Source organism: Synchiropus splendidus, chromosome 15 (genome assembly GCF_027744825.2).
Source record: "Synchiropus splendidus isolate RoL2022-P1 chromosome 15, RoL_Sspl_1.0, whole genome shotgun sequence".
In the NCBI taxonomy this organism is placed as follows: Eukaryota; Metazoa; Chordata; class Actinopteri; order Syngnathiformes; family Callionymidae; genus Synchiropus; species Synchiropus splendidus.
This window is the reverse complement of record NC_071348.1, coordinates 3,998,986-4,013,166: the sequence shown is the minus strand read 5'-3', so window position 1 is coordinate 4,013,166 and position 14,181 is coordinate 3,998,986. Positions and strand designations below refer to the sequence as shown.

The 14,181-nt window shown below is 45.7% G+C and overlaps 1 protein-coding gene across 3 annotated transcripts in view; it reads left to right on the top strand.

The window, feature by feature from the left end:
• fhod3b (formin homology 2 domain containing 3b) overlaps positions 1 to 14,181 on the top strand; it is a 64,479-nt gene that overhangs the window by 5,535 nt on the left and 44,763 nt on the right. For all 3 annotated transcript variants that reach the window (XM_053887243.1, XM_053887242.1, XM_053887241.1), the window contains exon 3: positions 3,937 to 4,001. In XM_053887243.1, the coding sequence (XP_053743218.1) occupies positions 3,937 to 4,001 (65 nt within the window). The remainder of the gene's footprint in view (positions 1 to 3,936; positions 4,002 to 14,181) is intronic.

The window sequence follows — 14,181 nt, the reverse complement described above, 5'->3', positions numbered from 1 at the left end:
CAGTGCTGCCGCTCAGAGGTGCAGACGTCTTCACTTACCTCAGTCTTCTCATTAGAGTTGACCTACAACTGTTGCTCACCAGCCTGCTCAGACGACCTGCCTCATTTCCCCTGCCGCGCTCCTCACCCACTTGGACTGACACCATTCTAGAGCTGGACCCAGAAGAGAAAACTCGTGTTTGGCTTTCCCCCGGCCAGAGCCTTTATTGTCTCCATATGGCTTTTCATATCGCTCATGTGCCGCCCTTTTCTGATGATTACAAAGCCGAAGCTGGCATGTTAGTTCCTCGTCGGCGAGACCGCAAACATGTATGGATTTATTTGTCTAACTTGGAATTCATGAGCTGCTCTCTGGCTGCGTGTTTCTATTGGACATCAAGAGTGCCGTCCTTTCCCAGTCTGGAATGGTTAGCAGCTTATTCCAGGCTATTGAAAGCTGCGAGGTTAAAGTGGTCCACGTCTTCTCTCGTCACACGTCGCGCCCGCCAACTGGCATGGCCGCTCGCGATCTGTGCCATTAAAGTGTTGTCTAAAAGGCAGCAATTATTTTGGGGGAAAAAAAACAGGCTCTGCTGCTCGATAGCACTTTATGAGGATGATTTGCTGGAGAGCACTCCCCCTGCTGTTGTCGGCCATTGTTGAGCCGATCAAATCTTGGACGAAATCCCCCCCTTAGGTCACGTGCTTTTGTGCAGCTGATCGTCCATCTGCGATTGATATTAATGGCAGGTTACATTCCTGAGGCGCCTCTGTCATAGCCCGCGTCTTTACAATAAGATTAGCGTATGATCCACTGACAGAGCCAGCAGAGATCCATGTCACGGCAGCTTATGGGCCGTAATCACTTCCACCCCGTGTTTGAAGCTCCGCCACAGGAGAACTTGTAAGTCTTCATATCTATTAAATGCTTCTCTCAAATTAGAGGTTCATGCTTTTGTCAATAATATTCTTTAAACAGGCTGCGCTTTTCAACCATCTTCCCATTTAAATCCGGAGATAAACCGATGACCAGACCTTAAATTATTCATGACAGGTTCAACAGAGATCTGGAAAATATTTTTGCCCTGAGCTACTGTTAACAACGACAGGACACAATGTTGCATTTTAAATATCCTTTATGGATGAATGTGCACTTGAAGTGACTCGGTTTTTATGACAAAGGCAGAGAGTCGGGGGTGTCTGTGTATGTTTGGGACAAGTTTGAATTGATTTAGAAAACTTTACTGCTTTGGATACCCAAAAATGAAAAGTGAAACCAAACAGCATGTGTTTTCTCGTATTTGCAGAACACAGAGTTTCAAAATAAGAGCGCCCATGAGGACGCTGCGGTGGGAAAAAGTGCACTGCCACGACTGAAACACATGGACTTGATGGAGCGACAGGCTGTTTTGGAATGATAATCTCTTCTCATAGAGGCTGAAATCTCCTTTAGAGAGCACATTTAAACTGTATGTCTTCATGCCTGTCGCTCTCAAATTTCTCCTGGAAGAATGGTGATGATGTCATTCCTGCCATCCCCAGGGTCATGGGGTGCTGTGGTCTGTCCCAGCTACCCGGGGCGAGGCCAACTCAGGACATGTGAAGACAGACCTGTGGGCAGCTTAGAGTCATCATGTATACTCTTCAACTGTGGGAGGAAACCAGAGTCCATATAGCAAACTCACACAAGCACCTGCAACTCAAGCTTCAAAACATAAATATGTAGGTTGATGTGGCATTAATATCCTGCACATTTTAGGTGTAGTATCATGCTATTTGCACTTCAAACCAGGACAGTTTTATGAAGTTTACTGTTGTAAATATGGAGTGAATGGAGGCATTTTAATGCTGGCAACAATACTTATTTTTATGTATGTTTCTAAAACACATTAAGGATGGATTTATATCTGCTGAGTCAGCAGACCTCAGCTCTTTTCTGGCGTCACTGTCCCGTGTCTCAGGAGTGTGTGTGCTCTCACCTTCCGCGGCTTGTTTTGTAACGGTGGCCAATCGCGGCCCTGAGTCTGACGCTGGCGGGCGTCCACGGCCCCAGACAGCTTTACGAGGGTGCGGGCGAACCCGGGAGAAAATCATTTGGGGTATATAATCGGCTGTAACAACCAGGTAGAGGTTTCCACTGCCGTTTTACTACAGTTGATAACTTCTGATAAGGCCTTGGCCGAGGACTCGACAGATTGATGACCGAACGGCGATGGTCATTATCCAGATACTCTGGAAAACAGCCATTATGGCCCTTGCTTGGTCAGGAACCTTCTGAAGTGGGCATTAGTCGGCTGGCTCGCTGCAGTATCTCTGGCCTCAACCTTTGCACAGGCCTGCAGTGCTGTGGGCTGGTGAGCCCAGTTCTCCTGGTTAATTGGCGAGCGGCTCTGAAGCCCTGCTCATATTCAACGCACGTTTGTTTAATTTGATAATGAGCACGTTGGCCTGCGTAGCCTCAGGTTCTTGTTAAGTACAGGCATGCAGTGAAGCGGAGAGAAAGCAGACGTTCGTGACAAAACGGCTCTGGTTACTCTTTCGCCTGGACAGCATCGCGGTGGATTAAGTTTCCTGTTCTCCACTCACCGGCGACGGTCCACGCTGACAGATGCGGCACGTTGCTGGATATTATATTTGATCATCGCACATGACAGAGCAGCAGTGTTGTCTTTCACTGATGATTTTTTTTTCCCCGAGTCACCATCAAGTGTTGGAGCCGGGCCAGAGAGGAGGATCACTCAGCCCAAGCATAAAAGCGTATTTGTCAGAGCTGAGTTATAGAGGGGTTCACAACTGTTCCCGCTGTGATCCTGACAGGATGAGATATGTGGGACTTTTTGGAAATTCCATAGGTGACATTAGCACACGGCACTGCAGAGGAAAGCGATCGACAGGACAGTGTGTGTCCTTTTCAAGAGGCCGCGACTCTTGTGCACGGTTGATGGTGTCAAACCCAAGGTTTGGGGGCCAAATCCACCCACCTGAAATTTCCTACCCACCCTCACTCCCATGGTGTGATATATTGACATCAGGAAAGTTGACTTTTGCATCCTATACTGACACCGGTGGCAGCCTTCTGCGTTGCATGTAGCCGCATTAGGTTTTCAGTTGAAGCGCATGCTCTGCCTTCCGCGGCATATCCTGATGTCAATAAAAGATGGAAGTTGGTGCTTGGTAAGCCACGGGATGGCGCTGTTTTTGTGAGCCACACATGCGGTTATAAATAGCAATGGCAAGTCATGGAAGAGAGCTTCTCAACATGGCCCCCGCGACACGGAACAAAAACGTTTTGTACGCTATTGAAACACCTATTTGTCAGCATGCGATGCCTTTGCCTTTGGCGTCAGTATAGGACACAAAAGTCCACTTTCCCAACATCATGTATCACACACATTTGCATGACAATGGGTTGGAATTTTTTGGTTCAAAATTAGATTCTATATGAGCTGTCATAACCACATCCCTCACACTAGTCTTTAAGTTGTAATTCTTTTTTACTTGGTGAGGGTGAGTTTGGCCGGTGAAAATAAGTGTGATTTATAATCCCATAATAACAACTGCGTAATTTAGGGCTGTTTTTTCGATGTCCCCTCTGCTGGTGAAAAGCATCGGGTTGCATTGTTGCCGTCTTTGTTTTAGGTTGTCACTCATGCATTGTGGCGCGCTGACAGGATGGTAATGTGTTCTTTGAATGTCTCCATTAACACAGGGGGCGGGCCTGACCCTGGAGTTGCCCCCCTCATTCATTTTCACATATGGAGACCTCTCCTCTGTTCACTTGCTTGACCTGTCAGCTATTGTGTTGAAACTGAAGACAACATGTCAGGGAGGGGGCAAGGCCGAGCCTGTGTTTGTTTTAATGTGGTCCATGAATAATTCCGAGCGTCGTGCACCCATAAATTCTCACCTATGGATTTCCTCCGATCAAGTCTCCTCATCTGTCTCGCTTCCTTCACAGACGGGGCAAGAAGCACGGCATCATCCTCCGAACCCAGCTGTCAGTCAGAGTTCACGCCTGCATCGGTGAGTGCGGTCGTCTAACGTCTTCTTAACTTCACAACATGGACGTAAATGTTTTATTGAGGCTGCACAGTGGCAGTGTGGAAAACAGCGGTGAGAATTAACAGAGTTTCGACAACACTCTTGACAAACAGCCCTGGAGCAGAGCAGGGACCTGAACCTTTCGCTTCATGTTTTCGGGGTTACTGTGTTCTGTCACTTTGTTTTATTGGGCCTCCTGGTGTCCTTGAGTAATGCGAGGCAGCCGGCGCACCGAGCAGATTGAAAGCATATGCAAACATACACACACGCTACGTGAGGAGAGGGATCGCAATCTAACCCGGAATCTACCTCAAGATTGTTCTGCTCATTACATAAGCTTGTTCTGAAATAATATCAGCATTATTGTAGCAGCTAGCTTCAGCTCCTAGATATCGCTTGTTCACTCTAATCGCTCACAGTGGAAGCAACTTTATTGACACTAACAAACTGTGAAGGAGCTTCTGCTTAGTTATTATAATGGCTTAGGACTGATACTGCAGCTTTAAGGAGCGACCAGATCCAATACCTTCTTCTTCCCTCAAAATATTTATGGATAGCAACTGCTAAATATTGACACCTATCCACACTGCGCCGATCCGACTGTATTCAAAGGTAAAGCTTTTAACTTGCGACGTGGCAAAGTATTGTATAAGAAAGTACAAGAAAACCCAAAATGTTTATTGCGTAATTTTGGAATCGAAAAGAGTGTGTCCGATCCAGGCCGATACCGATAACCATCCCCATTAATAATGATGTGACACTGACTGTGACGATGTGGTCACGCCGTTCTGCGAAACATTATTTTTCTGAAGAGTGCAAGTGTTGAGATGAACTGAAGGGGGCTTTTCAACGGAACTACAGAAGGAAACGCGGATGAAGGACTTGCAAGAAAGAGGTGAGGCAGAGGAGGCTGTGAGATGAAGGAGATGTAGGAAAAACGTAGTGTTTTCAGGGGTGCAGAAGGGATTATTCGGATTGGTTGAAGCATCTTTGGACAACAGGACACTTGTAATTGAAGCTAACTGCTGTTGCTCATTCGTAATGTGCTTGCTTCTTTTCTATTCAGATAGTGAGGTGTCAGATGTTTAGCCAGGCACAAATAATAATGATGTTCTGACAGAAATCAAAGGAGGCGAAGAGGAGAGTGAGGGCAGGGTGGAACTGGCTCGGTGCATTTAATGGAACCATTTCTGTGTAACCACAGCAGAATATTAAGGGTCTTGTCAGTGGTGTGTCCGACTGCCTTTGATCTCCTTTTTACCCGATAATGTCAGGAAACGCTGAGTAGCTAAAGCCCGTCGCTGAGGGCCTCTCGCTGGTGCAGCAGCAGCTTGTCGAAACCGACGCCTCTGTAGGCTTCAAGCTCCAAAATAACCGAGGTCTGCGAAAGCTATTAAGCCGTAAATCGTCCGTCTTTTTTCAGCATTGAACTGGAATTGTATGAAGCACATATACTTTTATTGAATGAAGTCACTCTGAGGAGCCACGCGGTGAAAACATTTGTAATTTACTCCGCTGAGTGATGAATGACAGATGCGAGATGATCTTCTGGTGGCGGACGCGGTGGCCGGTCTGCACAGGAACGCCGGGCTCTTTGATGGTTCTGACAGCGTAATTACGTAACTGATAGCCTCTGGCTGACAAAGAGCTTTTTAATCACTGCTAATCTGCCATTGTAAATCATATTCCAGGCAGCTACCGTGTCGTGGCAGCGGCGTCTGTAGCCGGAGGCCAGGTGGCCAACATGGCTACGCTTGTGAACATGAGACTGGAGCTGTTTGCTTTGGCCACCTCCGCACTTCTGAACTGGCTCACCCCGCTCTCACCCCCTGCTGTGCTGGGGCTTAGCTGAGAGGATCCCGCGGAGAGGGAGACAGACGCTGCTCTCTAAGTGGATGATGACCATCTTTCGCTTTAAGTTGTCAACCACCTGTTGCCCTCCTCCAGGCTCCCTCCCTCCCCAGCTGACTTATCTGTCCGCGCGAGCCGGTCACTGTCACTGTAACTCGTCCAGACACTTGAGCCTAATTCTATCTGACTGCAGGGCTCGCCCCATGGTCACATGAGGGCGGAATTACAGGGTGATTTCCCCGCTCCACGCAGGAGATAATTCTTTGGTCCTCAAAGACAAATGGCGCGCTACACCTCAGGCTCAACGCTGAAGCAGAGGGTTCAACCTGTTTGCCACACTGACCTACATTCCTCAGTGAGCGCCTCACATTTTCTCCATTTATCACGTTCAAATTCTATGTTAGAGGTCACCAAACTGTCAAACAACATTTGTGCTTCAAAGTCACTTACTCACTGTAGTATAATGATGCTATGCTATGCACACACTTTAAACTAGGGCTGTGTATTGGCAGGCGTCGAGAGATACGATCTCGATACAGAAGTGGTGATATGATACACTGCGATACTGTAAGTATAAATTGTAATTTGTTAACCAGTGCCGTCATTTTAAGGGGGGAAAGCAGATAATCCAATATAATATTATGAGCATCAAAACAAGTTTATAGTCATGAACTCAGTGCAGGTAGACGCTAGTTAAATGTCACAATCCGACAGAGGAACGAACAGCTGCCTTCATCAACAAAATAACTCCTGTGTACAGAAAAAGAATGTTATTAGTACTGAACACATGTGACAAATGCACCAAGTTTCTATGTACTCAACATCGGTATATCAAGACAATATCACACGATGAAGTATCGCAATATTTCGGCAAAAATATGTATACAATATTGAGCAATGAAGTATTGCGATATTTGAGCGTACCAGTATTTCTCACATTCCTACTTCTGCTATAAACAGACAGGAACAGCATTTAGCAATTAGCTTAGCATCTACAACGCATTTTAGTTTGACTGATGAGGCCAAAACAAGGGTCGACGAACGGCCCCAAGGCCAGACTTTCGTTGGACCTATTTCTGGAAATGGCGATACGTCCTGGTGCGGTTACTAGACATTGAGTAGTAAAAGATGAAGACTGGAGGGAAACTTGTTTGCTACGTGCCGCCTGTCGCTAGCTATGCTAGCCTGTTACACAAACACACAACTTTTGTTTTTCTTTTTATCACCAACGTCTGCACGAATGTTTGCAAAGTGCGACTAGTTGAAAAACAGCCTGTTAAACAGTGAATTGGAAGGGCTTCCATCTAGTGGTGGGAGGCCGTCACTGTGTGGGCCTAGAAATCTCCAACAGCTGTATGTGGTGCCAAACTCTCTTGAATGCTTGTTCAGTTAATCTGAAGACTGAAGTGGCTTCCTTCAGTTCAGTTGAGATTTGACCATCGCTCTGTCAGTGACAATGAGGCTCCGTCCTGCTGCTTGTTTCTGCTGACAGACACTTTACAAGGTGGCCTTTTCTAAGAGCAGGTTCATCTGTCCACACTGTGATCCCATCTGAGTGGCGACAGCTGCTCCGCGAGGTGCCACATTCTTAGTGGATTATCTGCCTTTTCTATTCCATCCTCTTATAATCTGAGCTGCGATGCTTTGTGTTCCTGCGCTGTAATTTGTAGTCCTTTCAATCTGCAGCTACAAATCGGAAGCGGCGCTTGTTAAAGTGCCGGGAGATTTGTCTGGGTTTTTCTTTTTTGTTCCTCTATAAACTGGGTTGGAAAAGTAGTTCCTGGCATGACTGGCAGATATTTTATTCCGTGTGAGGCAACTGTGTTATTATAGAATGTAGTGAGCAATTCCAGTTCGATATGACTCACCGTCGTTTAAGCAGCTGCTGAAAACACTGATGTAACAAGCACTGGATAATTGCATACCAAACGTGGGCCATATTTTCCACACGCTCAGAGAGTCTCATTGTTGGAGTCAAATTAACACCTTTGAGAATTGTAGCTTTCTCTAGCACTTATTTTTTATTCACCCGTCATCAGTTGTGTTCAACATAAAGTGTGTAATACCATTGTGAAACATATTTTCCACTTAACCTAATCATTTTTTGGGGTTGTAAACTGGCAGCTTCTGGGTGAGTTTGCTTCCTGTCGGACCTGTCTGGTGGAAAACAACTTTTAATGGGATTTTAATTTTAATTTTAATTTTAATTTTAATTTTAATTTTAATTTTAATTTTAATTTTTTTAATTTTTATTTTTTTAATTTTTATTTGTATTATTTTTATTTTTATTTTTATTTTTGTTGTTGTTGTTATTATTATTATTAGAATATCTCAGTCACTGATTTGTTATTTGCAAATATAATAATTATAAAATAAATGTAGTATTACATCCAATCATATTTCAGTTTGGTTTTATAAGCATGTCATATGATATAATTTTTATTTAAAAAACATAGAAAAAAATCAGTGCTTCAAACTTATATTTATTATTAATAGCCCATTACTACGTCGATATTTTTGATAATAATGATAATAAAAATATAATAATAATAATAGTATAATATGATTTAATTTATCTTAAGACTGTTTTAGTAATCAAAATTTATTTCCATTTCAAACGTGAAAATGACCTCTCTGGAGCCAAAATGCATGAATCTATCTAGAAGCCTGTAAATACATAAAATAAAAATTCTCCATTTATGAACCCCAGGTTCATATTAGAATGTTTTACAGTGCTTCAAGAAACCGCTGTATTCGACATGGAATGACAGCTTGACAAGCGAACGGTCAGATATCTGCTTACACTTCTGTGAGTTCCAGCCGCTCTGGGAATAATTGAAAACACACGGCTCTCATGGCACCTGTGAGACTTGTTGGAAGATCGAATGGCCTTGTCTCTCATCTGCGAGTCTTTCTTCAAACAGAACCTAAAATGGGATTACAGTCACCCTGGGAGGCCAAACTAAACACCATCATGCCAGAGAGTAGAAACCTGATGCAGAGGAGGGCTGGAGTGCCGGGACGCATCCAGCCTGAGGAAGGTCTGATGCTATCTCAGCTCACACTGGGCTCCCTCGAGCACTTCTTCTGGGGGTGCCAGACCCTCCCAGCCTCCAGGATTGGAGGCCTCTCATCATTTGCTTGCTATTCATGCAGCACCCTCCCTTAGATAAGGACCTGCGCACTGCTGCAGTGAAGCCACTAACCATGACGCCTGCTCTGTGCTTGCTTTGGGCTTAACGTTGAGCCACTGGGGTTGATCCTGCCAAGTTCACAAAGCAAATAGATGTAATTCTGCGAGCACGCAGAGATGTGACAAAAGAAAATGAGATTGTAACAGAGAGAAGGACCCTATTGTCGTCCACCAGCTTCACTGGTCTCTCCGAGTCTGATGCTACTTCCTGCAGCCACAGGATTGGTCTGATCTCAATCCCACATCAACCAGTGAACCTTCACGACAGGCTGGTGTTGGAAGTGAAAATGGCTGAACTGAAGGTGTCGGCCTCGTAATGTAAACATTTTTGATCCAAATTATGTTTATAAAGTTTTTCATATAGGCCTTAAAGAAATGTAGTCGGAAGAAAGGAACATGTAGCAACAAAAAAAGACTGAAAAGGTATGTTTAAAATGAAAAACAATAATGTTTGAAAACAAATTCATACGTTTGGAACGTTACGTCGGTTATAGTAGGGCGAGTGTCACTGAAGGGCCACGTGGGGCCCCTGCGCCTCACCCATGTGACAAAGGTGACAGTGATTCGTTGATTTGAAACGTAACGCAGCAGCGAGGAAAGCCATTTCTCCAGACAAGTCGGAAAATTAAAAGTCAGTTTTCGATAACATATATTTGTGAGACGCAGATGCAGCCCGTCGTCAGCTGCATCTCTCTGGCAGTGCCGCGGCTCTCAGGCTCGAGCTCCCATCATCATCTGCTTCTAGTTGTGGGTCTCCTCCACAAACGTTGTTCTTAACCCCACAGAGTGGGTTCAACATCTGACTCTCTCAGGCTCACGCGCTGGACACACGCTCACGCTCTCTGGCGCTGACACATCCCACCACCATGCAGGCGGGGTCATGTGACCCGGACCGCTCTGGGGTTCACCTCTAGCGGGACACGAGCTGAGGTGGACAGGTGACTCACTGAATCTATTTTGTGCATATACAGTGAGGTCTTTGGTTTAGACTGGAGGTTGTTTGGCGGCAAAAAGTGTTCTGGAAAGAGCAGATGAGTTTTAGAAACATGAGTGTGTCGAATTGATAGATGCTGCACGTCCAGTCGGCGGCAGGTATCCTGTGTGCGAGCAGTGCTGGTGTAAAAACATGGACTTCTCTTCAGTGCCTCCCTGGCCCTCAGCCAAATCCCAGTGTGCCACGGAATTCCATCTCACATCCTCCCTCACATGTCACGCTGGCTCCTTCTCTCTGCCTCGGCTTTGATGCCAGTCTCTGTAACCCCACCCGTCCGTCTGTCAAGATTTGCTCCTCATGTTGGTCGCTCCGAAACGGGATTATTATTCAGTCGCTGACCTCAGATCCAGCGGTGTTGCCACAGCTGGCCAGCTCCGAATCATTTACCGGCACTGTTTGGCTTTGAAGAGGGATTTATTGGATTTGTGTCGCGCTCGTGTGGCGAGATTGATTTGTTATTTGAAGTGGCGTCCACTGGAGGGCCTGGGTGCAGGAGCCTGCTCGGCTCCAGGTTGGAGGCATTTTAATTGTTTCCCCTCAGAAACAAGTTCATCCAACTTAAGTCCCACGATTGCGAGCGTCATATCAGGAAGCCGTCCTGAGGGCCCACTCGCTGGGAATGGAACCCATGACCTCTTCCTCTGGCGTCGTGGTGCCAAGCCGAAAGACAAACCGTCCCAGTACGATGAATATTTCATCACTGTTGAAGTTGTTCTGGGAGCAGAGAGCTGGAAGACAGAGCTGATAGAGATTTGAAAGATGGATATCGAAGTCTGATGCACCTTAGAGGAAGAGTTTCTGGACCAATAAAAACACCTTGTTCGGCGATGAGCTAGAGTTGGCTGTGGTTCTGACAGTTCACTGAAGCTTTTGCTGCCCAAAAACAGGCGACCAGTTGGTGGGTAGCTCCAGGAATGTGCCCACTCTACCCCCCTATAAAACCTGTGAACTAGCCTAGCCTATCAAACCAAAGCTAGCTCACGTGATGCTAGAAAAAAGAACATGTTTTATCCCTATGTTCTTGAGTTTGTGTCGCATGGCTTCTCAACGGAACATGATGTACAGCGCAAGGATGTTGGCTATGAAAGCAGACTTTCTGGTTTCAAGCTCGGGCAGACGAAAGTTGTGTCAGATTCCTAAAGATGCTGATGTTTCATCTTGTTGTGGAGTGAAACCATTTTATTATCGGTATAAAAGTGGTATTTTTCAGTTAAAATGACTTCTCTATGAGTCCAGTTCTGGGCAGTCTTCTGCCTCACTAAGCAAGTTTGTATTTATTTATTTATTTATTGTTTACCTTGACCACAGACTCACACCAAAAGCAATGAAGAACCGAAGGTGTCACACACGTCTTATAAGAGGCTAAAAACGCTGATGGCCTGCTCCTGAATGAGATGCCCGGCACAACAGCACCAGTGTTCCCTCTGTCTGAGGCCCCTCATCTTCTCACCTCCCTCCCAGACGCTGTCGAGTGTTTGGAGGGAGCCGATCAAACAAAGAGCTCAAACCACTCCAGTCCTCGCGATTGAGTCGGAGAAGATTGGAAAACGTTTGTCGGAGTAGAGGTGCCAGCAAGCTGGAGGGAGAGAGTTGAACTGAACTGAGTCCTGGGGCATCTTCTGAAATGACCCTATTTTGCTTTACAAATTGGCGCAACCACATGAGACGAGGTCAAATGAGGATCCTGATATAAACCAATCCAGTGAAACACTTGACCCAACAAGCGTGTTTTTGGTCTGGGAGTGTAAGAATAATCCATGTTTACGTGAGTGTTGTGGTGGAAGCTCTGCCAAGTCTCTTCACTTTATCTGTCAGTGGATGTGTCAGACAGTTTGGACGCACTGTTGCGGTTACCTTTGGAATGCTGAGCACCCAGAGCCCTCCAATCTCTCCGAGAGATAAAAGCCTGGACGCGAGCGTCTCATCACTGGTTTTGGAAATGTAGAACGTTTTGAATATCTCCCGGTGTGTCTAGCCCACAGAGCTCAATGGCGGTTTTGTTCTTGTCTCCCTGGCTGCTTTGATAAATGCCTGTTGAATCGGAACACAGAAGGCTTGCTTTAGTTTGGATCCTGTCCTGAGTGAAGACATTTTTGGATCTTTGCAGACGTCACATGATGCATGTGGGGGCAGCAGCACTGTTTTGATGGTATTTTTCAGTTCAAAGTACCGTAGTTCCTGGAAGGTTTAGCCGATCGAGGAACTTCAGACATGGCCACCTGAGAGCAGAGAATCTGGGCTCTGCGCTCTTATAACTGACATTACGGTAGACAGCTGCAGGACCGACCAAAGCCAGACCTGATTCACCTGCACAAGTCTCGTGCAGGCTCCAGTGCAGTGGAGTTCAAAGGGTCAGGCTTTCACTCACCGCTGCAGCGATGAGTTCAGTGGGGCTGGGCAGTGTTGTTCCACAGTTCTCACTGAGCCTCGAAACCATGCAGCAACTGTTTCTGTGAAGCACCGGAATGAAAGTTTGTGTTGAAGCCGAATAACAAAGAAATATCATTTTTAACTATATTTTAATTGTTATGTGAATATTGCATAGTCTTAAATGTATTTGTATGCATGTTTTTCAGATAAAGTAAATGTTTAGATTATTAATATAAATATCATTATAAAATATTTTTTTTAAATGTCAGCCTTTGCTTGAAAGGAAAAGAAAAGTTTTTCATTTATATTACTCCAAAAATGCATCAAATAAACCCACAACAAATTACTTTTACCCTGGTGGTACAAGTTAGCTTAGTTACAGTGAACAGGCGAGTAATGTAAACAGAAGCCTCAAGCTAGTTTGGTAGAACACTCGCTGCACACTATTCTACTTTTGCTCTCGCAGACTTAGTATATTTGAAAAGTTCAACACATTCAATCACACTTTGCGACAAAGCGTAGCCATGACGACGGTCGGAACCTGCAGCACTTGCTCCTTGACACCGTGGACAACCAAAAAATGATCAGTGAAGGGGGAACGTGTGAGACATGGGTCGGAAACAGAAGTGAAAATGGTGATTTATTTATTTATTCCACCGGGGCGCAGAATAGTCGGTGCGTCCCTCATAGTTCCAGTGTTAAAGGTGGACATATCTCAGACGCTGACATTATTCCGAACGTTCCAGTTTAGTTTGGATGCACTCAGCAGCTAATGTGCGTCTGGTGCTTGCGGTGTGTCATCACAGCCGCCGTCGACTCCCTCAGAACTTTCCATGGCGGCAGCTTCCTCCGCACGGCCGCGGTGGAGCAGCTGTGTTAGAGGAGCGTCCTGGATTCGAACGCCGTGGTTTCATCTGCGATCGGAAAAGTGGCTCTGATTTTGAGGGGCGGCGTCGGCGAGCTCTGACTAGTCACCACTCTCTCGATGTGAAAATGATAAACTGAGATGCTTCACTTTAACTGCGAGGAATTTGGGTGAGTCAGGCTTCCCTGCGAGCGCACACCTGTTGCCTGACGTCTCCTCCACACAGCCTCCATCCTCTTCACAGCCCTTCAGTGAAAATACCGGTCGCCCCTTCAATTAGCCTCACCGTTGGCAGGTTTGCTCCGGTGACCCCAACTTGAACTGCGGCCGCCTCTGACTGCGTCTCTGCGGCCGCATGAGGAGCCTGTCGATCACCTCTGGACCTGAGAGTCCCTCAGATGCCTGCAGCACCTCTTCTGAGGCGCCGGGGCTTCTGAGCGCGGCACCCAGGTCAGACCTGTTCCTGCTGAGACTCGTCCTCACTTCTCGTCACATGACGTCATGGAATGGGTCGACAGCCAAACTGATGGAGATTCAGTTGGTGATTCCATTCTGGAGAAGAAGCCGCCACTCGAGCAGCTGCCTGTCATCGTGGCGACCTGTGACCCTGGCTAGCTGGGGGACAGCTGAATGACTGGGCTGCTTCTTCAAGCAGACCAACATTTAGTAGACACAGAGAAACTATTAGTTACTTCAGACTCCATCTTTGTGCCATAGATTTTTTTTCCATTACAGATTTAGCTTTCTATATATTAAGTATATAAACTAATATATAAATATATAAAGTTTTTATGAACTTTTACATTCAATGGTAACTTTTTCATTTAAAACACTTAAATTATAACTTTACTAATATTGCTTTACTAATATTTATATTTTTACATTTTAC